The sequence below is a fragment of the Crocodylus porosus genome, unplaced genomic scaffold, assembly GCF_001723895.1.
Source record: "Crocodylus porosus isolate Cpor-Errol unplaced genomic scaffold, CroPor_comp1, whole genome shotgun sequence".
NCBI classification, from domain to species: Eukaryota; Metazoa; Chordata; order Crocodylia; family Crocodylidae; genus Crocodylus; species Crocodylus porosus.
In genome coordinates, this window is record NW_017728886.1 from 120,039,307 (window position 1) to 120,065,053 (window position 25,747).

The following is a 25,747-nucleotide window of genomic DNA, read 5'->3' on the forward strand; positions in this document are numbered from 1 at the left end:
TATCTTGCTGGGATCCTATGACCCCGGCTGACTTCCTGCCCTTGGGCGAGGGGCTGGACTCGATGATCTTCTGAGGTCCCTTCCAGCCCTAATGTCTATGAAATCTATGAAATCATGTATTCATGGTAAAATAAGCAGGAAAATTTTTAGTCTAAAAGACTACAAAATTAATCTTCAGCCACAGCCACATACAGGGGTTACATGCATACCAGGAGAATTGTAGCCCTTCTGGTAGAAGCCATGAACATACAGGTGGTTCAAACAGTTTCTCCCAGAACAAAAATGGTGTTCTGGGACAAAAACAATCCATCTCCCAACCAATACATGTCACTGCCAGGAGAAACTCTCCAAGGAAAACATATACCTGTACACCTCCCCAGTGCCCAACTCCTCCCAGGGACCAGAAGTAATCCCACACCAAAGAAAAATTCCCCTGCCTTCCAGAGACTGGGGTCACTCCAATCTGTAGAAGGTTCAGGGGATAGCTGCTTCTGCCCCTTCTGTAGATTAGGAGGAGAGGGGAGGAGTAGCTGCCCACTGTTCCCCACCAACTCCTCACACTAGGGTCCCCAGTGTAAGGAGGGGGAAGGGAATTTTCCCCACTGCTCCACCCTCCCTGGGAAAGGGAAGACGAGCAGCAGCTCCTCCCCATACTTTCTGCAGAGCAGGACCACCCACAAGGCACAAGGAGAAAGGGAGTGAAAACAATTGCAGGCTGACCGCCTATATTGTTTTCACTCTTGGAGTCACTTTTAGTGGTGGAAATTTCCCACCACTAGAAATGAGCACCTGTATGCAGTCTTAGTGGACTAAAGGAGCAACTCCACTAGTTCAGTCAGTCATGCACACCTGAGCACACCTAACCTGCTTCTGTTTAGTAGGAAGAAATACAACATATGGCATTTGTACCAGATTTTCAGACCCATCTATGGGAGTCTGTTACTCAATTTCTCTTCAGTTAACAGCCGATTCCCTTTGAGACATGCATGGCAGGGGTGTACAAAGCTTTGGTTGCCGATTCAATTTGGAGAAGATTTGGCCCAATTCAGCAGCTGAATCACAAATCCAAATAGAATTGGGAAACCCATAAGAAGCTCTGAATCGATTTGGAAAAGATTTGAAAAAGATTCAGTGATTCAGAAAAGGTGGTTTTGTGGGGACACAGAAACTGAGAAGGGGAGAGAAGGAGGGGAAATATTGGTCTGATATTGACATGTGTAGCTGACCAGTGACTGTGATCTTTCCCTGAGTTGCCTTCCAATCACAGTGCTCTCAGGGAGGGACGTAGAAACAGCATATAAAGCTCTGTTTGAAGCCTTTCTGTCCCTTTTGTGAGCTGTTTGTCTAGAAGCAACAGCGTCTGAAAGATACTGGCTGTAGCGGCTGGCTTCCTAGTCAGCCTCTTCACTCTTTTGCTAGTCTCTCTATCTAGTAAACACAGAAGATATAGTAAGCAGATACAAGAAAATATAATAAGCAGTTAGAAGATATTGTAAACACACACAGGCATGTATTAAACACATACAAGATACTACACTTGATCTGAGCCTTCAAGAGGACGAGAAGCAACACACACACACACACACACAGAGATTTTCCAGCTCAGCAAACATTATGATGCATGCTGGAAAGGCAGGTGCCTGGTCTTCTAGCAGGAGAGGGAGAGGGGTTAGAGGACAGCTACAAGTTCCCCCTGCCCTCCCCCTAGATGTGCCCTCTTCCCTAGCAACCATAAGGCTTCTGCTGCTAGTGGGAGCAAGCAAGTGGGAGCAGTACCTGTCCCTACACCTGCATCACTTCCACTAACACCAAAAATAGCCACCAACACCAGCATGACAGTCTTCTCCACCCCAATTTCAGCTCCCAATATGAGCCTCCCAGTGCCAGAGGAGGAGCTGGAGCTGGAACCAGGGGAGCTCAGTGCCATAGCCAGGGAAATTCTGGGGAAGGAGGGGGAATCTGAGCTTGTGCTCCACACCCCTCAAAGTTCCCCGACAGGCAGGTATCTTCTGGAAGGCACTTCGTAAGAGGTTGTGGGAGCAGGTGGCTCAGCTTCCCCTGATATTGTGCCTCTGCCTGCTGAGGAGGAGGATAAGGCAAGATCCCCACCTGCAACCCAGAAGTCGGGGGGAGAGTGTAGTGTGGGATCATTTTGAGTTGGCAGATGATCCCAGGTATGCTACCTACCAGCGCTGCCAAAGGCAGATCAGCGGGGGCAAGTAGGTAAAACAGTTCACCACCAGTGATGCTGCTGCATCTCAGGAGGCAGCACCCCCTTGCCCTTGCTCCTCCTCAGCCTGGCACCAGTGGGAGTGTGCCCAAAAGGGAAGTCCCCCTCTTGCTCCAAAGCCCTTGTCCTCATGAAGCAGAGGCAGGCCACCCCAGAGTAGTGGGGGAAAGCCACAGACAGAGCGGGGTGCATTGCAAGGGTGAGCAAGGTCACCCAGAGCATTGGGAAGATTGGCAAGCCCTTTTCCTTAGTTGATTGTCAAGGGTTCAGGTGGCTCATGATACTCGTGGCCACATCCTACTAAGTGCCTGTACACACCACCTTTAGCAGGACAGTGGTGTCCTCCCTGTATGAGGCACGCAGGGAGTACTTGAAGAAGGAGCTGCACAAGACAGGTCCACAGTTGGCCTTGCACTTCACCTCAGACATCTGGATCACGTCTACGTCTCCCTTATAGGACACCAGTGTGATTAGTTGTCTGTCAGTGGGCTCTTCTTCAAGCAGAGGTGATGGATGAGTTCCCCATGGCAAGGGAGATCCTGGTGGCCTGAACCTCATGGTGCAGGGGTGGCTAATTGGGCAGGGCAAGCTAATCCGCAGGTTCATGGTCACCAACAATGGGGCCAATATGGTAAAGGTGGTCCTCCGTGATGCCAGCTTTGTTGGCATCTACTGTGTGGCACACAAGTTCCACCTCATTGTCAGGGACGGCTTGGAGGGCAACAGGGCTGCCCGTGATGGTGCCATCATGACTGGCCAGCTCGTTTCAAGATGCAGTAAGATGGTGGACTACTTCCACCTGAGTACAAAGGGGGGCGAGATGCTGTAGGATAAACAGGCAGAACTGAGCATCCCACGGCACAAAATCATTTACGATGTGGAGACTTGGTGGAATTCTACATACTTGACATTAGAAAGGCTGGTTGAGCAACAGAAGGCCATCCATGAGATGGCCTTGCTTGGCGAGATTGGGATCAGCGGCCCCCTTAACAAAACAGAGTGGGAGATCATCTCCCAAATCTTAGTGGTCTCCTCAAGCTTCTCCTCAAGGCCACCACTAGCACTGGCTAGTCCTCCTTAGCCAGGTGATCTCTGTAGAGAAGGAGCTTGAGAACCAAATGAAGAATTTCCAGGGAATCAATGTTCCTGGCTGGGCAAGCCGCTGTCACCAGAGGTGCAGGCACCGGTGAAGTGGCTGAAGGAGGGCATCAGGAAATGGCTTGAACCCTTGCGCACCAGTATGGTCCACATGCTGGCAGCCATGTATGACTTGACAAAACCCTGGATCACTGGACAGAGGTGCTGATAAACAGAGTCAGGGAGACAAAAGGGCAGAGGTGGGGGGACATGGAAGAGGGGGATCCACTTTCCCGTGCCAGCACTCCCAGCACCAGCCAGTCTCCTCCATGACAGCCACTGCCAATGTGGGCCTAGGACATGGCTTCAATGGTGGGCACCAGACCCCAGCCTCAGGCAGGTAGCATGGACACTTCGGTAGCTACACCACACCTCCTTGAATTCTAGGTGAATCTCCTGCTGCTAGGGTTCACCAAGTCCCACCTGCACAGAGAGCAAGTACCACCCTCCTCACCCTGTCCACACCTATTTCCTGTTTAAATTCTTTTAAAACCATTTAATGCCCTGTTCTCAGAGCTGGAGGCAGCACTCACTGTATCACCAGCTAGCAGGGGAAGAACTTCTCCCTGATGAGCTCCCATGCCAGGATGAACAGGTATGGACTAGGGCAGGGGTGGGCAAAATGCAGACCATGGGCCAGATGTGGTCTGCCAGGCTATTCCATCCAGCCCGTGGGGCCCTTGAAAAATTTAAAAAAATAATATTTATCTGCCCCTGGCTGCCTGTCATGCAGCCCTTGATGGCTTGCCAAAACTCAGTAAGTGGCCCTCTGCCCGAAATAATTTTCCACCCCAGATTAGGACTATGGGGAAAGAAGAGGCTCCAGGTCCTGGGCATGACCTAAAACTGTACCCTGCCAGGGTTGGGAGGCCTGGTGGGACTGCCAGAGGCACAGGAACCCCCAAGAAATGCCAGGACCACAAACTTCCTTGGTAAAAGCCAGGTAGGCCTTATACCTCGAGCCACCACATGCCTTATAACCTCCAGCCACCACACGCATGCACAGCCCTGGCCGGGAAAAGCCCAGACCTGTAAGATCTTTGAGAAACTTGCTGGTTGCAGTGGAGTTGTGAGGCTCCAGGTGAGCTTAGCTGCCTGGGATGCAGTCTGCAAGGCATGGGCTGCAGTTTTAGGGGAAGTATGTAGCTGCGGAGTGGATGTTACCCCTAGACGTCGGGGGGGGGCCTAAATGGGCAGCTGCCCTCCCCTGGAAAACATCTGGAAATCATTAATTGGTTTTCCATCAAGGCGTGGCATGAAAAAAGAAGGGTGGGTGGTTGGCCCAGAAACAGGTGGGTGGACCAAGATCTCATCTGCACTGGGAAGACCCCCTGCTCTTCCTGGATGGAATGAATAGTGATGAAGCCAGAGGCTGGTATGCATGCAAGAAAGTTAGTTACTGAAAATGTAAATTCAGGTGTCAGGGGGTGAGGGACAGGCTGGGAATGGGGGGAGAAGGGGCACGTAGCAGGTAAAAGTGGAAAGGTACCTGGGGAGTCAGTTGTTGTCATAAATCCAATGTCTGCATTGAGTCCATGAGTTTGTTTGTTTTTTATCTAGGAGGCTGATAGATTGAAGTTCATAGGCTCGTCTGTGAAAAGTGGTATGAAAATTCCCTTTGAGGATCAGCCCTGAGAGACTGGAGACAGAGTTGCTTTCTTGTGAGAAATGTGCCCCCACAGGTAGTTTCATAGAGTCATAGATGCTAGGGTCAGAAGGGACCTCAACAGATCATTGAGTCCCAGCCCAACCTAGTTGGGTATTCTTGTCTGTAATAGATTTCCGATGTGCATTCATTCTGGTGCACAGTTGTTGCTTGGTGTCTCCTAGGTATTTTCCACTGGGGCATTTGGTGCACTGGGTGAGATATATAACATTTCTGGATGTGTAGTTATAAGATCCCGAAGTGGTGATGGTTCTGTTGTGGGGTGTAGTAATCATGGGGGTACTGGCAATATGTTGGCAGGTTTTGCATTTCTTATCATGGCATGGTCTGGATCCATTCAGTGTGTTTTGGACTGTAGGAACTTGGCTTCTGGTGATGGTTCATGCTTCACTGGTTAGTGAAGTTCGGTGGTTGTTTGAATTTACAAACCACTTTTCACAGACGAGGCTATGAACTTCACTTCATCAGCCTCCTAAATCAAAAAACTCATTGACTCAGTATAGACATTGGATTTATGAGACACTATAACCTGCCTGATATCTGACTCCCCAGGTACCTCTTCATTTTTACCTGGCTGCTACAGTCCCCTTCCCCTCCCCCCACCCCAGCCTCTCTCTCACCCCTTGATGCCTCAATTTACATTTTCACTGACTAGATTTCTTGCCTGCAGCCCAGCATCTGGCTTCTTTACTATTCATTCCACACAGGAAGTGCACACACCAACTGCAGATGCTTCCTCACCCTGACAAAGGGTTTTTAAACCTAAAAGCTTGCTAAGATCTATGTCTCCAACTATTCAGTTGGTCTAATAAAACATATCAGAGGTACCCTTGACTGGTCCATGCTGGGGCCAGGACCCAAAGTGGGGTCAAAGGGCCAGGGGCCCACCATGAGGAATGCCCAGAGCAAGAGTCTCAGGATACTGACTGGTCTGAAGGTGAGGCCAGGGCCTAAGGGGGAGCCAAAGGTCCCAAAGAGGAGGTAAAGAATGTAATGTGTGAGGCATGGGCCACGGTGTTAAGGGAGGTATGGAGCTGTGGAATGGATATCACCCCAGGACACCTAAATGGACAGCCTCCTGCCTGGGAAACATCTGAATCGGTTTTCCATCAAAGTGTGGAAGGCAAAAGAGGGGCAGGCTGTTGGCCCAGAAACAGATGGGCTGGCAGACATCTAACCAGCACTGGGAAGCCCCCTGTTACAGGCTACCATGCCTGCTGTTTTCATCCTGCTGTGCCTTAATACACACAGAAAGTCACACTAGTGACACTAGTTTAGCTTTGAACAGTTTGAGGTGCAGGTTCACAGAAACCCCTGCACCTATCTCCTTGAAACTTGACAGGCTTCATGGCCTCAAAAGGGGCTACTATCCCTGCTGTTTTCATTCAAATATGCCACAAAATGACAATGTAATAGTTATTTCAGTAATTCCCCATTAAAATCTATGGCCAAATCACCGAATCTCTCCAAATCAGCGCCAAATCTTTCAAAGCAGAGTCAGCCAAATCAATTAGGGACAGTGACCCGAATCTCTGAATCAAATCACTGCCCTCCAAATCATCTGAATCTGAATTGAATGCTTCCCTATTCTCACAAGCCTAACACATGAATCCTACTCTTAGTATACCAAGTAGCACAATTAGACTTTGTCCACACTGGCTAGGAAAACCATGGTAGCACTTACGTAACAGGAATTACAATTAACCATGGATAATCCAAGTAAAGAGGAAGCAGCAGGATTCAAAACACAGCTCTTGATTGTAAGGGACAACAAGGAACATAAATGCTCACTGAATTAGAGGAGTTTTTGCATCTAACTTTACAACTATGTTTTGTAACAAAAACTCAGTTAACATAATCAGAAATCATGCGCTCACCTTTTCTATCACCAGATTGATCTTTTTAATGTTGGAAGTGTAGAGTATCTTCCCATGTAGCAAGGGCTTCAAGAAGGTCCACAGCAAAGCCCCATTAGTTGACTGCAAAATTTCTTGATAAAGCTGCAAGCAAAATGGAGCTGTAAGGGCAGGAAGGGAGAGAGAGATTTAAAAAAAAAAATTAAAAGAGATTATTCAAGTGGGTGATTTGTTCAGTGACAAAATGCCAATGCACTTCAACATAAGGGCCCACCCTGCAAGTTACTGCAAAGCTTCAGTTCTCAGGGCCTGGACACATTACACATTTATACCAGTGTCATTTACCTCAGCTTTTTACACCAATGTCAATTATACTGGAATTAAAGAGGAGCAGGTCTTCCAGGATATTTGCTCACAGTAGGCACTATTACAGTGCCTAAACCAGTAGGGAAAACAAATAGTAGCTCATATCTGCCTATAACAAAGTACTAACCTCAGAAACCTGTGAATACACAACATACACACTGGTACAGTTTTAATCCTGATTTTTCTGAGATGAATTTTCCACCTAATTTAAATTAGTTAGGCCTCCATACATTGCATGTCTGCACTTTGTTTATAGCAGCATGAAGGGGATTATACCAGTGAAAACATGTCATGTGTCTAGGCCCTAAATGTACTGTTATTACTGCTTAATGGATATATTAAATTTGTTCATCCAGAGTTTGCTATGAGTTGTTGAGAACCTGAAACTTCTACTTTAAATCAAAGGCCATCAGGACTTAAAGAGCTTTGGGCCTAAACTCCATGAGCCAACAGGCACCTTTCAGTCCGATGTCTCTTAGTTAAAATACTTCATAATCTGCACATATCTGAAAATCTCTGTATGTTACCACTTCAGAGTGAAACAACATGCAAAGTACACATAAATAAAGTAGCTGCTGAAGAAACAAGCACTGCTATAAAATGTCACTCAATTCAAAAGCTCTTTAAGATATGGGAAACCAGATATACAAGAGAAGGTGACTTGTTAACCTAATCAGCAGCTTGCTTTCTTATGCAACTTGGCTGTCTCTTTATAAAGAGAGATAGCAAGGACTCTATTTCAGAAAGATGCAGAGAGCTGCAGCTGTAACATTGAACTGAATGGTGCTTAATTCTTTTTTTTTAAATCAATCTATTTCAATTACTTAACTGAAAAACATGTTCTCAGTACCTAAGAACACATGATAAACAAGTTTTAATTATGGATATTTGTCCTTTAGACTCTCATTTCAAAATATGGTCCAGGTCCTTCCCAGAGAGATTTCAGCAGGCACAGGGAGATAGATATTCTTTGCAGGAACAGCCTCTATGTAGCTGTGCTTTGCTTTTATGAGGCATCTTTGCTAGCAGCTGATTTGGAAATATTTCATATTCATCATACAGTAGAAATATAATGTTAGAACACCTCTGTGAAGCACATGAGAATTATCATCTGCATTTCACCATGAAGAATGGACCTCAGAAAGCTAAAAGGACCTGCCTAAAACCAGGAAGTGCAAGTCAGAAATATCATAATGACTAAGGATATTCTAGCTCACCATCCTTTGCCAATATCACATCATAATTCTATCTTTAAGAAGGTAAGTCATTTTTAAAAAGACACAGTAACTGCAGAAAAATTAAACTAAGGCTCCAAGGGGACTAGACAAGTATAACAGTATTCGCACAGCACATAACATTCGTTAATCCTAAACAAACGTGGATATTTAGCATGCTGTCCAGTGTTTTTGGGCATAAGGCTAAAGCCATAAGTTCAATGATTAGTGTACAGAAGGAAGGGCCACTGAGAATCAGACTGACTTGTTATGTGATTTTAGGCATACTTTCCCTTTGCCTTATTTTATATATAAAACATAACAGTATCTACTTCATAGTAAGGGTGTGCAAAGGGGGCTCTATTCAATTCAGATTCGCATTCGGCCTGAATCAGGGGCAGTAATTCAATTTCTTGATTCGGATCACTGTCCCCAATTCAATTTGGCTGAGTCTGAATCTGAAGATTCAATGCCAATTCAGAGAATAAGCAAGTTAGACAAAGACACAGCTTTAAAAGTTTTTTCTACATACCTCGAGGTACCAGAGCAGCTTGCTGGGGCACATGGAGAGTCCCACAGGAGTGCATGGCGACCCTCCACATGCTCAGCAGCAAACCCAGAAGTGGACCAGAAGTACTTCCAGTCCACTTCCAGGTCCACCAGGGAATACGCTGGGAGGCCCCCTGCACCACCCTCAGCTTGCAATTGGCTGGGGGGGACCCTGGGTGCCTCCCCAGACCCAGGAAATACCAGTTGCTGGGCCAGGATGGCATGCACCACCCCCCCATGCTCCCTGGTGGACCCAGAAGTGGACTGAAGATTAAAGGGTCCTCTGATTCAATTTGGATTTGGAGATTTGGCCACTGAATTGGACCGAATCTCCGCTGAATCAAATCAAGGACCAAAGCTTCACACAGCCCTACTTCCAAGTAGAGTTGCGAGCACCAACAAGAATAGATGTTTCCAGGACATTTCACAGCAGCACTATCGTACTGGGCTTTTTTATACCCACTATGCCAATAGGACCCACAACTCAAGTACACCCTTTCCAGACCTGTATGCAGTCTCACTCAAAATTGGAAATACAGCAGGGAAGGTGGCTCTAGGTTCATTTCCTCTACCTAAGCCCCTAGTCTCCAGCAGGCATGATAGTGGACACTCGAAGGGGAGTACAAAACAGCCATATCAGGCTACTGCTGAGCTTGGAATGTGCCTAAGGGCATGAGTAGGTGGGTTGGGCCTCTTCACACCCTTACTGGTGCTTTGAGGCTCTGCAGCAGAAATATAGACAAAGCCAGTGTAGCCCACTCCTTGCATAGGTCTCTGTAAGGAAAAGTTTATGGCAACATGAGGTCAAGAGGAGTCCAGGGAAAAAGCTGTGCCCCAGAAAAGTGCAGCTGCATCATTGACGTTTGGGGAAAACTATCTGTTCTTGGCCCTGTATGCATGTAACATTTTCACCTCAATTCAGTTGTAATAAAGACTGGCACCAGATGCTGCACATCTACATGAGGGGGCGGTATTACCAGGCAGTCTAAGCATTACCTTCCTGGACCGATGATAGAATTGCAAGAGGGTAGCCTGTCGGATTATATATGGGTCAACATCCCCTCATGGCTGCCAACAGGACAATCTAATAACATATTGTTAATATTTTATGGTTAATTCCCAAAACTAGTAATGATGAAGACTAGATGAAAACTAGTCAAATGTTGTTGAAGCCTATTCGGATACATAGGGATGAGAACGAAGGTAATAGCAGGAAATGGACAACTTATTTTACTAATGTGGAGTACAGTAAGGTAGCCAAACATTTCTGTGACACCGAAATAGGAGGAAATCTTTCTCTGATTGTATTCCCAAAGCCTTATTATTTCATCATAAAACTATACTAAAGTTCACAAAAAAGTGGAACATTGCAGAGTTCTATGCGTCTATCTAAAAATGTTTTTAATATTAATATATTCTATGATCTTCCAATAAATATGCCATCTCTGAAACAAGGATATCCTATTTATGGTTACTCATAGGGATACAAAAAGTAACCTGACTTACTTGTTTCCATAATTATATCTTAGCAATAAAACGTACATCAGTCATTTCAGAATTGCAATGCCAACTAGTTCAAATGAAGTTGATATTTCAACATTTCCATTTAAGATGCAAAAATGTCAGTAAATAGGCATGTATGCAATTTATTATTGATCTTTCTCTTACTTGAGTCTTTGGGAATGCTGTATTTTGCCATATCCTCCTCCAAGAGTTCTGTGATTCTGGGCATGTCAATGAACATGTTGGCATTGCTGAAGAATGAAGAGTCCTCTTTACAGACTGCCTTGATTACTGACTGAAGGGATCCAATAGCAGAACTTCTCGATTGACCACCCTGTAGGAAGTAAACAAAAATGACAAAGCATTAGAAACCCAATTGAAACAGAGCTGCCTTGGACTATCCACTAAACACTTAGTTTGCTCCAGTGGTAGCTCAGACACTTATCTTCATTACTGAATCTGAGGAAGTCAACAAAACATGAGCATTCAGACTGGCTACAAGAAATGATGCATGCCACGCTCTTTTTTGTTCTCATGACAACCTTTTTCACAGAAAAAAAAAAATCAACCACTCTAATAACCAGTGGACTCTTGTGAAAAGCAGCGCCATAATATACTACTTTTTAATCTTTCAAACCTGTCATATTTTTCTGGCTTGACTAGGCAGAAAAAGAATAGGAACATCAGGACAACCAGACTGTGGGCTCCTGGATTACACTGTCATTTTTCACAGTCTGCTGTCCTCAGCAGAACAGGAGTGGGACAGAACACATTATACCTGTGGCAAAGATTATGAAGATAGGAGCAATAATAAACTGAGAACATCTTTACCTGATAGGAATGTTTGCCATGAAAACAAGAGCTTTGATAAAATAAAAACAATCCCCAAAATATTAAAGTGCAGGTGTGGTTTAAAAAAAAAGTTGTCAAAGAGAAGATGATCTAAGTTATCACTTGTGCTCTTTAAATGTTTTTCCCCTTAGTTGTTACAGGTATCAGGGGCTTTTTCTACCTTCCTTAAAGCATTGGGTGTTGCCTGCAGCCAAGGCTGGGGATTTTGACTGTGGTGCACTGATACTCCTCCTAGAACTAAGAACTAGAGGTTTCCTGTCCCAGGGGTCTTGCCCCTCTGTTCAGGGTCAGCCTAATGGCCACATTCAGGATCAGGAAGGGATTTTACCCCCCAGATTGGCATGGATTGTTCGCGTTTTTGTCTTCCTTTGTGGTGGGAGGCATGGTTCTCTTCTTTGGATCACTTGAGTCTAGCTCAGCAGCAATTCACTGACAGTGCTTTACTTGTGAAAGGTTAGGATGTTCTTGGTGTTTTTGTGCCAATGTGCCTTATGACGACAGGTTATTAGGAATATGTGAAACAAGCACTTGTATAGAGTGGTTTGCCTGCCTTGACTGCTTAAAGTCCCTTCTAGCCCTTCTTTTCTATGATACAGTGATCAAGGTCCAAGGTCCATTAGAGCCTAAAAGCCCACTGAGCTGGTGTAGATAAGGTACTCCAATTTCGGTAGGCAATGGCACATGAGTAAGTGACATGGCCAGTTTCACACCTGGCCACCTTTGACTCCCAGACCATACGACCAGGTACATGTACATCTTGATCACATGCGGGCAACCTTTGGCATAAGTACAGATCAGGACTTGAACTCACACCTTCAAAGCTGCAGTAAGATACCTTCACCATTCTGCCATGTGCCCCTCTGTATATAGTTTGAGTCATATTGGTACCTCCGGTTAAACAGAAGTCATAGGAAGATTTCAGCCACTTCTTCAGAGCTGATGCTACTATTTAAGAACAACTGACTGCTTTTATGGCTTGTGCACCATCAAGTGTACTGTTAACCAAGTATTAATGACAGAACCCCCAATGTTCAAATTAATTGTTCGCTTACAACTGTTCAACTGTATAGCCTTCAGTGAGATTGCATGGTTGAACCTGAGGACATAAATAGAGGACAACTGTACTACAAATGAGTGACACAGAGCCTGGACATTTACATCATTGTAATCAACCTTTATGCTGGGTAAGCAAGGAGCAGAGACAAGACATACACCTTTATGTCAGTGTACTTTACTTGCATCTGGTGCATCATCCCATGGGAAATGGCAGTGAAACTACAGTGGTGCAAGTTAAAGTGCTTGCAACGTATCCCTTGGATAAATATTTACTCAGTACAGGTTATTATGCACTCTCCTGCCAAGTAGCAAGGCATTGTCATAGCCATCTACTGCATGCAGGTACCCTGGGAAAACTGAGAATCTGTCTGCTCCAATGTATACAAAATATCCCATCAGTATACAAAACCAACCTAAAAATTACACCACTATAAATATACTGTTTCCTTCAGGTCCCAGACACTTTTGGTTGGCTTGATATTTATTCCTGTGGCAGATGCATGTCAGAAAGAACAGAATTACACTTTCAGATCTCAATTTGAGATTGCACGACTGGAACTTGTAGGGCAGGGAGCGAATCATTTGATAAACTGTATGCGTTTGATATTGAAAGAAGTGGATCATAACAAATAAGAAACATGATGGGGTTTTTTGTCTATTTTAAACAAAGCCAGTTTTCAAAGTAGAACTATGCTTTAAATTTCATAGTTTCATAGTTTCTAGGGTTGGAAGGGACCTGAGTGGATCATCAAGTCCGACCCCCTGCCATGGGCAGGAAAGAAAGAAAACGGGTCAAACAATCCCAGCCAGGGGATTATCTAGCCTCCTTTTGAAGACCCCCAGGGTAGGAGCGAGCAACACTTCCCTTGGAAGTTGGTTCCAGATCCTAGCTGCCCTGACTGTGATAAGGTGTGGTCAGTTTGAAAGCCGTGCCGTTTGAAATGGTTCCTATTGATTGATGAATTTCATAAAAGAGAGCAATCTTTTTTTTTAGTAATCTTGATGCAGTGCAATGAAGTATTATTTAAAAACAATGTTCACTGCCCCAGGCACCTGATTTTCTGTCTTCACTTCCAGTGAATATTATAGCAAATAAATTATACCTAGCTCTTAAATAACCCTATGAACCATAGAATTCAAGTGAATTTGATGATAGGAGTGCTCATCAAAAGAGTGAATTTTATATACTGAAGAATATTCAAGAAAAATCAATCCCGAAGTCTTAGTCATGGCTACTTGAGTTAGAAACCTGATTCTAAGGATTGGACTCATCTAATCAAGGAGCAGAAACAGAACAACTCCCCAGCAGTCAAGAGAAGAGAACCCCTGTGAGCCCAAACAAAATAGTCTGAGCCTATAAAGAGGTTCAGGTGCCAGTTGCCAGGGCAACCACAGTTTGGTCAGCTGACCAGAAGGGGGCAGGGCCTGACCTATATAAATGATCCAGGCTGAGGCCAGGGAGGCAGTTCCCTGCTAGCAGCCAAGGAAGAAGGAGCTCTGCTGGAGTATGCAGCAGATGGCCTGAGCAGCTTCGGTTCAAGGATACCGGGCAGAGAAAGCCCTGGTAGGGATTTGAATGATGATTAGCCAGGTGGCTTAGAGTTTACATTTTAGCCAGGAGGCTTAGTTTTGAGTTATAGCCGATTGGCTTGCGTTATTGCTTTTGTTGTTTGTTGTTACACCAGAGGACCGGGTGAGGCTAACAGGGGTTGAAGGAGGCCTCATAGGGGCTCCACGGTAGTGTGGGGACCCTGGTGCCAGAGAGGGCACAACATTCAGGGGTTCATGGACCCCAGCCCTGAGAAGGGGCACAGAGGATTGGGGGCCAGGTAAGGCCAAGGCTGCCTGAGCCCCACAGGAACTTTCAGGCCCGAAGAGGGGATTCAGGGGCTAGGCACAGCTATGGCCACCTGAGCCCCAACTGTGAGAAGCCCCAGAGGGCACTCGCTGCAAGACCCAAGGAGGGGATTCGGGGCCAGGCACAGCTACGGCCACCTGAGCCCCAATTGCAAGGAGCCCCAGTGCGGGCACGATCGCTGACGAGGTCCCAATGCACGTCCGTGAGGGCACAGGCGATTGAGACAAGCCAGGGGGTGTCTGTGAGGGTGCAGGCCATTATGTGAGGGTGCCAAGGGGAGAATTGACAAGACAACATCCGGTACATCTGCGAGGCTTGGGGTGTGGTGTAGGGGTGGTTGGAGCCTTAAGGCTCTAGTGCATAGAGTCATCTAAGATGGAACACAGACTTGGATACATCAGGGGTACCATGTCAAAGAGGACAAAAAAGCAGCCTCCTTTAACACTACTTACATCAAAGATGTAGCAGGCGAGATGGTAGGGTGTATTGACACCAACTTGGCATGGTAGGGGGCGCTAGGAGAGATCACGGCTGCTCCTAGGACCCCGCCCCGTGACACAGAGCATATTCTAGTCTTGGCTTATTACTGGTAAGCAATAAGGACAATAAAAAAGAGCTGGCCATAGTAAATTACCTTAGACTGAGTGATCAGAAGTTGACTTAGTTTAATTTAAATAGAAACATAGATCTGTACCTAAGGTTTCTAGATTTCAAAAGGCCAAACTGAGAAATAAGGGAACCAGGTAGTGAAATCAACTAGCTCAAGGGTTTAGATATGATGATGACGTAGATTTTGGATCTTTCCCTTAAAATTCTATGTAGAATATCCATCCCAACCATGTAGTAAAAGTGTGGAAGGAAGGGCCTTATGAGTTGAATAGCCACCTCAAAAAGGATATTTGACATAAATAGAAAGTCTCCAATGGGAAACAGGGATTGAAAAGCAAAGAAATCCTTGGGAGTCAAAGTCTAGGGATAAAGTAAGAATTACCAAAAGTCAAGATGGTTTAGACTTTACAAATTATATTAAGACAAAGAATAAAAGGCTCTCTACCCTCATAAATAAGACAAACAAGGAAAGGGAAGCGTGGTGAAGATGGCTGGAAATTAAAGATACTCTAAGTATGGCTCCAAAACTAGATGAATACCTGACTTCAGGACAGGATTAGCGGAAACAGGATAATAGCAAAAAGTGCAAGATTGTACTTCAAGACCATGGATTTCTCTAGCAAGAGACTTATCAATAGTAATTGATATAGGAGGAGAAAGACCAAGGTATATTAAAAATCGTATAATGAAGTCTGTACCACCAACATAATGCAGCCATAACAAAGTAAGAGCAATGTTTCATTGAGTATTTTGGGGAGAAATAAGGTAGCATACATGGCATTATACAGGACACTGAGACCTTATCTAGAACAATGCAGACAGATCTTTTTTGTCAAAGAAAAAACATCAGGGAAATAGAGAGCTTATCTAACAAGAAGCTTATGAGAGGAAACCTGGCTTTCACTTTCCTAAGTTAGACAAGCGGAGATGGGCTAGGATTCCTGTCTATAAATACAAATATAACAGGGAGACAGATGAACTATTAGAACTAAAAAGTATGGTTAACACACATAAATAAATAAGTCCTGGCCATGAATAAATTTATTCTCAAAGTCACCTCTACGTGTGCAATTAGTTGTGATTAAAGTTACTGTGCATTAGCCTAATGTGCAGTAACTGACTTTTGGCAAGTGTCTACATGTGCAGACAACTGGCACAAAAGTTAGTACCAGTTCCCTCCACTACTGCCATGTCCTTCTGTGGTCACCAGAGGAAGCTCCAGGCACACAGCTGCCAGCATTTGTCAGCCATGTTGGAGCTAGATGTAGCTGCCAACACTTGGCATTCATCTTTAAAACAGAGCTCCACACTGTGATCTCTGGGCAGACACTTCCTGTGATGAAGAAAGCAGTGTGGCAGGGACACAGCCAGCACATCAGCTCTGCTCTTCTGAGCCATGGCTGCCCCAGCCCTTGGCCCAGGCACCCAAGAACATAGTCTCCTGATCCTCATGGCCACTGTGGCTGTCCTCATGCCATCACCAGCACCTGGCTCATGGTCACCTTGGTCCACTCAGCTCCCTCATCCACAGCAACCACCTGGACAATGGCCACCCCCAGGCACTCCCAGGGCCCCACCACCACACAGTTGCTACCACCAGCCACAACAACCAGAGGCTCCATGACACCACTGCAGGGGTTGCCATTGCCCTCCTGGTCCTCCAGGCCCACCACGCCAGGTAGGACTGATAGCAGCATGTTGGGTCAGTGGGTTGGGCAGGACCAGATTACTACTCTGTTTTCTGCTGCAATGCAGGCAGTTGCCGTGGGTTACGGTAACATGGAACAAGAGTTTAACCCTCCCCCATGGGCATGGGCTAACTTAGAGGAAGCTATCTGCTGTCTTTATCAACTAGCATCAACTAATCTTTGACAGAATGATTTCAAAGTCTTTGATTTCAGATGCCGATGGCAAAAGGTCAGATGACAAAAGGGTCAGAAGCTAACACAACAAACTCTGTGGTTGTAATTTATCCCTCTGTATTAACAGTGTTGCATATACACACCCCTATCTGTGCCTCATTTCAAATTACTTGAGTTCCATACGAGAGAGAGAGAATCTGACCATGACAGCCCAGCACAAAAGATAAAGTATATATAGTAACGAGATTAGCTGACTTTAGTAAAGTTGTAAAATTAAATATACTATGTGCGCCATCCTGTGACCAAACAGAACCAGTACCACCCAAGTAAAAATAACCCCCCTTTTTTTATGAAACCTGAGCAAACAAAGAAAGCACAAGTGCCAACTCATCAATTATTTATAATTGGCGTATAGTAATTGGTCACCTGTGAAAAGTATAACTTTGAAAGAACTTCCGCCCAAAGCGGAGAACTGTGTATACACTCAAGAAGAACAGATCGTGCATGAATATTTCTCTCCGCCTACGTTATTATTCTGGTGTATCCCCGTTTATCTCTCTATCTCTGGTGTTATCTTTCTTATCAAGAGCTCTCAGTAATCTGCAGATTGCAACGGCTTATACGAATCGCTTATACGAATTGCTTATACGAAGCAACTGTCTTACCCACCCTGTAAATGCTGGGTAACATGATATCTGCATGCTGTAACTGAATAAATAAATCAACTCCACTGCCTACACTCTAGCCATCAGAAGCGTAAGTAAAATAAATCTTTTGTGAAAACATCATGCTGTGTTTAAATCATACTGACTCCTGCTCACCGTTATCACCCACTTGCCTGGTCATAAATCCCCCTCCTCGCGCCAAGCCGGTCGTGCCGACCCAGGTTCACAGGTCAAGGGTGCACCGGTGTTATGGGGCATGACACATTCGAGCAGGAAACTGGAGGCACACTCTAGATGAAGAATTAGTGACAGAAGCCATGTGGAAGAAGCTCTGCTGGCAAGCACCGATGGAATGTACTTCAGCTCTGCTGGCCTTACAACAAGATTAGTAAATCACCCGGTAAGAAATGCGATCCGGCGGTTGCTACAGCTTCCACCCATTGCAGAAGCTGGGGCTTCCCAAACCAGTAAAAATTGCCAAGGCCATGGCAGTGGCCCCTAAGAAAGATGACCCAGCAGGGCCCCCCAAGTCCGGGAAAGTGGGGAATGGAAGATCTAAACCCCTGCGGGCACAGATGTGGAGGGAGTTACTGGCAGCAGGGTTCAATAAAGAGCAAATTGATGGGCTGCCCACCCCAGTCCTGCAAGGGGTATGGGCCAAACACTGTGGGGAAGGGAAAGGGAAGAAGATAGAGCCCTCAGCACCCCCCGCACCTCCAGCAGTAGGAGACCCAGCCAACACAACCCCCTCGAGCAAGGGGCCATCATGGGGGCAGCAGAGGATCAGGAACCAGTAACACAGAATAATATTGGCCCCTTAATTCAAGTCCTATAAAGATTTGTCTAAATGGAAGGAAAAAAGTCAATTAATATGCTACTAGACACTGGTGCCCAGCTATGCATTTTGGACTGTGCAGAATGGAAAGGGGCACAGAGAACCCCCTACCAGGTAGTAGGAGTTGGAGGCACCAGATGACCAGGACATTTGGTCCGACACACATTCACCTTGCCTAATGGCTCTGTAGTAACAGCAGCTGCTGTAATGCTCTGGGGAGGGCCGAACCTACTGGGACTAAATGTGTTGCAAAGGCAGCAGTTTATTCTTAAACAGGAAACCTGGCAGTTTGGCTGTACCACAGCCCAGGAAATCAAGCAGGAAGGTGTGATAATGGCAGTAGCCTGATGTTTTGTGACCTGGCTCGCCCTGCCAGCCATGAAGTGGGTACATCAACCTCAACACCGCATACCCCCAAAGTGACACAACCCATCCAGAACATCATCAATCAGCAGCTAGAGGATGGAACCATCATTCAAACTCATTCTCCATACAAAAACCCGGTGTGGCAGGTACATAAACCAAATGGGAATTGGCGATTGACTGTTGATTTTAGGGCTTTGAATGCCAACACCGACCAACTGACAGCCACGGTCTCATCCATGCCTGCACTGACGGAAAGCATTAGGTGCTATGACCCCCAGTAGATGGGATCCGTGGACATTAAAGACATGTTCTTTGCTACCCCCATCCATGAAAATCACTGGCCTTTGTTTGCCTTCACATGGCTGGGACAGCAGTACACCTAAACAGTCCTACCCCAGGGCTGGGTGTTCAGCCCCACCCTGGCCCACGGAGTGCTAGCTGCAGTAGTCCATAAAGTCCAACTGAGTCATCTAGAAGTACATGTCTGGCAATACATCAATGATGTCATGGTGCAAGATCAAGGCCAGGAATTAACCATTTCTGCTTTTGAGTCCATAAAGGAGAAAGTGCAGGCATTTAGGTTCATGCTGTCCAGCAAAAAGATCCAAGAAGTCAGACCCCAGTGTGAATTCCTGGGAATCCAATGGCAGCAAGGTGGACCCACCATACCGGCCAAAGAGCTGCAGAGTCTGGTAGATACCCCTGCCCCCAGCAATGTAAAAGAGCTGCAGGCCCAGCTGGGTGCGCTTAACTTCTGGCACCTGCATGTCCCCAAGTTTAGCATGTTGGCCTGGCCTCTATATAACCTATGCAAGAAAAAAACACAGTGGGAATGGGGCCCCAAGCACCAACATGCTATACGGGCCCTTGAGGGGAGCTCTGGCTTCATGCAAACATGTCCAAAGGGAGACCCCATTGGAGCTTGTTGCAAAGGGATACACCTGAGACAGAGGGAAAACCCCTTGGGTTCTGGAGCTGAGGCTGGAAAGGGGCTGAAACCCGATATACCCTGCTAAAACAAAAGCTGTGTGCAGCAGCCACAGCTTTAGCAGCCACAGAGGCCCTGAGAGGGGAGCTTCCCACTGTCATAACCACTCCGGTGCCCATCCTAGGAATGGCATTGTCAGACAGACACCTCCCACCAGGGGGGCGAGCCCAAGAAACCACAGTGCAAAAATGGGTATATTATACCTTCAGTCAAGCTCAGTGGGTAACCCCAGAGGGACATCCAATATTAGTAGAAAAGGTCACAGACAGCACAATTAATGTATACCCAGACACAGCCAGCCTGGACAAGCCAAGGAAGCACTGCCCTTTTCACTCAACACAGAAACATCAGAAGACATAGAGGTCTGGTTTACAAACGGCTCAGCCAAAGGTCATACCTGGAGGGGGGCTGCCATATGAATCCGAGATGGTAAGCAACTCACCCTGGGGGGAGACGGCCAAAGTGCACAATATGCTGAGCTAGCCACTGTAGTCAACATGGCTGAGTATGAACTGGTAGAGGGATCAGGATGCCCTACAAGGCCCATTTATATTTACTGCGATTCATGGATGGTAGTAGAGGATTGCACCAAGTGGCTACCCCTGTGGAAGAAGGAAAACTTCAAAAGGTGGGGAAGAGACACCTGAAACCATGAAAAGTGGGAAGCTTTGTGGGAAATGGCACAGGAAGACCTTCCCTTATACATATGGCATGTTAGTGCACCACATGGGATGAGAAAGGCTGAGGGGCCTGAGGAAGAGTGGAACAGGCAAGTGGATGAGATAGCCAGAGGCAACACAGAAGCCCTTGTGGCCTGGCCCCTCCCTCTGGCAGACCTCTGGAGTTCTAGCTGCAGAATGGCTGCATTGGCAGCATAGGCACCCTGGCCGTGATGGCACTGCTCGCCTGGCTGCCACCCGAGTCATTCACCTAACTAAAAGGGAAGTGCAGGAATTAGTCAACTCCTGCTTCACCTGCCAGGAGGTCAAAGCTTGACTAACCCCTGCCTTGACTACCCTTTTGTCGCTGCACGATGGAAAGGTAATATGAAAGGTTTGGCAATGTGACTCTATAAGCCCGCTTCCCTGCGCTCCCAGAAAGCGACAGTATGTGTTTGTAATCATAGAAGTGGTCACCGGAATGATGTTCGCCCGGGCCTATGCCAAGGCCACTGAGTGGGACACCTGTGCTGCACTAGACCTGCTAGCCATCTACCCACCTCCCGTACAGCTGCAAAGTGACAATGGTTCACATTTTTGTAATCATCTTGTCTATGAAGGGGCCACAAGACATCATGTGCTGTGGACCTATCACATTCCCTATCACCCGCAATCTAATGGGCTAGTAGAATGGGCCAACGGTAGCCTAAAGTGCAACTTGCGGATGGCCGCTGGCCCAGCCCTCAAGGACTGGGACTTGCACCCGAGTCACTCAGTCAACTGGCCAAAAATCGGCCCCACCCCAGAGGAAGCCCCATGCAGTAAGTCTTTGGTCAGGGTGGACCCCATGAGCTGGCAGTGGAACAGCCAAGGTTTGGTTGGGGGAAAACTCCAGGTGGGAGACCAGGTAGTAGTTAAGCATCCGCAAGGGGGACAAATTGGAAGGGGTGCTAATGGCACAGGACATACATAAGTCATGATGGGTGTCAAGTTTGGATCCATCTAATGGGAGCCAGATGCCATTTTTTCTTGTTCCTGCAGATTGGGTCCATCCGCAGGCACAGCCATAGTGGCCCCGAGGTGGCCTGGAATCATCACCCTGCTCCAGGGTGACACCACCACCCTCACCTAACAATGAAGGGGTGGAATGCTATTATGATGGGACTGCTGGTTATTTGCTACTGTTTGATTAAGGGGGGGCATTCACATGCTCCCAAGTCCTAGATAGCACCCACTGCCAAAGCCTCAGACACGCTGGGATACTGGGAACACCCAGCCACAATTGAATACGTGCTAAACTGGCCTTTCAGTCGCTGACAGTGGATTGTGGACTGGCAAGAAGGAATCTGTCAATGTTAGTGTGGGACAGGGTGGTTGCTCGGTTTCCTCCCATATGCCAAGATCAGGAAAAACAAGTGTGATACAAGGGGAGATTGTTGTGGTTTCTTCCAATGGCCCTGGTGCTGTTATATTCTGCCTGCAGGCGCGCTGCCCACCCTGGGTCCTGATGTGACCACTGCTGCAACCCCACCTGCAGCTCAAAATTCTACAACCACCCGGAGCCCAAGGAGGCAACCAAAATCTCCAACCCCCCCTCCATAGGAGACGATAGCTCCAGCAGTTCCCCTGCCTGATGATACTTTGGCATAATGGTGTACATCTCACCAAATACACCGGTCCTCCAGGTACAGCAAGGTACTGTGGTGGTTTAAAAATGACTCTTATGCTGTCAAGTGGTGGTCCATGGAATGGGAGGCCAACACATCCCACGTTCCAGGTATTTTGTGGTTCCGCCATATGGATGAAGGGGGGTTCACTCACAGAACTGAATACACAATAGCTGTATATCGCCAATCAGTCTGGGAAAATCTGCAGGGCAGCACCCTGGTCAACCCAGAATAACTGGCCGAGCCCATGGGGGGCACTGTGCCACAATCATTTCTGCAAGATACCAAAGCCATAGTCGTACCTTGGCAGTGTGCATTTAAGTATACAGATGGGGACACACCTGACTGAATACGCTCCTTTGACCAACCCTATTGGGAGATTTACCAATCCCAAAAGGAAGAAGGAAGATGGTTAAACACCTGAACAGGAGAACCCATAGCCATTTTTTGCATTAAGCAAGGATGTACCTTGTTAATCCAAAAGGAGCCACCACAGGTGTATCCACTACCTCACTTATGTAACGTGGAGGTCCCAAACCAGGGCTCCAGTCCTCCTTAATGCCTCCTTGTTCAATGCCCATATCACATTTAACCCCAATAAATGGTTTGTCAGAACAGCACTTCCTAACTGCTCTGCTGGTGCTCGGTTGGAAGAAAATACGCTGCGCTGGGCCTGGCCAACTGTTTTCCAACCTGCAGCCCAGCCTCTAATTGCCTGGAAAAAGAGGGATACACTAGACCATGTGTGGAATGGGCTCAACTCAGCCATGGGAGTTTGGAACATAGATAAATCCCAGAAAAACACCCAAGGAATCATGGATATATGGTGAACCATAGGTTTTCTCACTAAGGGAGGTATGATTAATAACATGGCCTTAGAATACACTGATGACTTGGTGGCAACCATTGGCCGAAAAGCAGCACAAATAAGTCACCTTTTGATGCATGCAGCCTTCAAAACTGATGCTAATCAAACCTGGAGCACTGCTTGTGCCCAAGTGCAGCTTTCACTTAACCTTCATTTTTCCCAGGTAATGAGTGATCTCAGACACAAAAAATGGCCTGCTGGTTTTGAGCACCATGGATTACCCCCAGCTTTAGCCCAGCAGTTGGTTTACCGAGACACATGCTGGGAGGGTGTGGAGCAAGACAAAATGCTTTTTCGTTGTATATGGGGTAGCAAATGGCACACGGTTGACCGCCCATCTCTTAACAACAGGACTAGGAGGTAGGTGCATGTGGGACTGGGACTTGCATCATCCCATTTGGGAAACTGTAACCCCTGCAGGTCCCAAGTATTTGGCCCAATCCCTGGTGTACCCTGTAAATGGCATTATAATAGGCTTGGGAACTTTATGGAGAGGGTGGCCTGATAGTCTGCCCAACATGGTTTGCATAACACCCCTACCAGCAACTCCCTATATTACCCTAGCCCGAGTTTGCTGGGAAGATCCTGGCTGCTTATATCACCCTAGCAGCACATTTTGGACCTCCTGCACCAGCTGTTGTGCAGAGGCTCAAGGTTTCCGAGGGGAATCAGCTACCCTATATGTCCACGACCAGGAAACCACCTTAATGTGGCCGAAAACCCAATTAGAAAGTGTCACCATTAACCTACGTCTTCCAAAATCCTGGGTTAAAGATGTAGACATGCCCCAGCTAAAGGGATGGGGTGAAGTAGCAGCCTCCATTAAAGGTTTGTTTGAAGATGCCCAAAAAGGAAAACAATGTGCCCTCATAGCTCAAGAGGAAGGGAGAATTATTAAATGTGCTACTAATATTCCCCTACTAGGTAAGTGGTATGAAGTGGCCTGTACTGTGCAAATGTATACCTTTATTAAACGTGTTCCTTTTCCTTGGTTTGTAGTAGTAATAAGGTTAGTCATAGGAATAATATTATTCAATATAATCTTTAAATGTTGTTGTTATCAAATTAAGTCTAATACCTATGCCAAAGTAAATGTTGTTGCTTCTGCCAACCATATACACACCACCTGGCAGAAATCATATTTGTAGGCCTTACCAAATGCTCCAAACAAGCAAGGGTAGATTGTGATAGTCAGAACCAAAGGGATTAAGCAATAAATATGTGCTTCTTGGAAGCATTTTGTATTTTGCCTAAACAGGTAATATTAGTTAATATAAAGCTTGTAAGTTTGTAAACTGCAAATGTAACTTGTCCATCATAAGTTTAACTAAAATGATAAAATTAACTGTTCATGGAACTGACTGGGCCCCATAGGCAAAGCTGTAGCTACGAGATTAGGAGACCTAACTGTTTTTTGCTCAGGGGTCAGCCTTGATGATAAAACTAGATCCAACTGCCTGGCACACCCAAAACATTCCAGGAAAACACATCCCAAGAAAGCATATTCAAATGAAACCTAAAAAGGGTTGTGGCTTAGGCAGAGCAATGTCAATTTCAAACCTAAAGGTGCTGCATCATAATTTGCTTATTGGATAAACCCGAGTCTGGGTAGTAACCTTTTATGATAATTTTAACACCTTTCAATCCCATAGGGTAACAGATATACGCTAACATTGTGAGTGGCTCTAAAGCCAAATATTAGCATAAAGCTAAGTATAAAAAGCACGTGCATCAGGTGATCAGCAGGAAGGAGGGAACAGAACGGTCATTTCTGTTCGATGCCCGGACCCCAGTGTGAGTGAGGATCGGATCCTGATCAAGGGACCGTCCCCGGTATTCCTTCTGACAGTGTTGATCGGGGATGCCTAACTTTGCTGGAATCACTTGACACGCATCTGGCATTGAGGGACCATCGATAAGTTGCCAGCCCATGTCTGTCTATCTGTTGTTTTGAACAGCCCAGTGGCTAATACCCTCACAGTGCCCAGTTGGCCTGTGACAGAATTGATGCATCTATCTATTATTATTATCTGTTATTTACTATTAGCTCTTTAATACTGCATTATCTGCTTATCGCATTTATCTTTCTGTTAACTGTTGTGTGTGTGTAAGCTATAATAAATTTGCCTTCACTCCCAACTTTGCCTCATTGATCTGAAACTGAATCAAACAGCCCAGTTTGCTTGTGATAAAATTGATACATTCACAGTGCCCAGCTGGCCTGTGACATGGAGGTGAGCAGTAGCAGGAGGCAGGTAGTGGGCTTGCTGCCAGGAACAGCCAGGCAGAAGCCCTGAGAAAATGTCAGGGCTGGGGGAGAAGGGATGAGGTGGGTGCAGCAGGCTGCAGCCTCTTACAACACCCACCTGTGGCCAAGCAGCAGCTCTGGCTAGATGACAGGACTGGCAGAGGCAGCCTAGATCCTGTCCAGGAGGGTACACAGGGCCTTCACTGCTCCAAAGTCCTGGTGTGTGCACCTCAAAATGGCTAGAGGCTTTTATAGGATAAGAAAAAAAATGAATTTCATCAGAAGCAGCAGCATGTAGTAGTTCAACCCAACTCTGCAGCATCCATATAGATCAGATGCATCAGGAGGGCTTTTTGGTCCTTTTATCTAATGGCTAATTCAACCTGGGCATGTGGCTGTACTTGGTGTGAGGGCACACCAAGTTGAAAGTAAATCACTGGGTTCTCCCCCACCCATGTCTGTAAGTAGTAAAAAATTTTCAGAAGGTAATTAGTTGTTAGAGCAATTAGGATCTGGAACAGCCTTACAACAGGTGCAGTTGGGGTAGATGACCCTGTCCCAGGGGCCGAGGTAGCAAGGGACACTTACCTGGAGCCCAGGACAGGAGAGATGCAGCGACAGAGGGAGAACCCGCGCAACACATTAGCCGCCTCTATGTACAGCTGCGGCCGGCAGCTGACAGTGATGTCAGAT

General features: G+C 46.4%; 1 protein-coding gene across 1 annotated transcript in view; it reads right to left on the reverse strand.

The window, feature by feature from the left end:
• ABCA13 (ATP binding cassette subfamily A member 13) overlaps window positions 1-25,747 on the reverse strand; it is a 368,570-nt gene that overhangs the window by 237,920 nt on the left and 104,903 nt on the right. Inside the window, 2 exon segments of the mRNA XM_019537509.1 lie at window positions 6,911-7,050; window positions 10,687-10,855. Coding sequence (XP_019393054.1) covers window positions 6,911-7,050; window positions 10,687-10,855 — 309 coding nt within the window.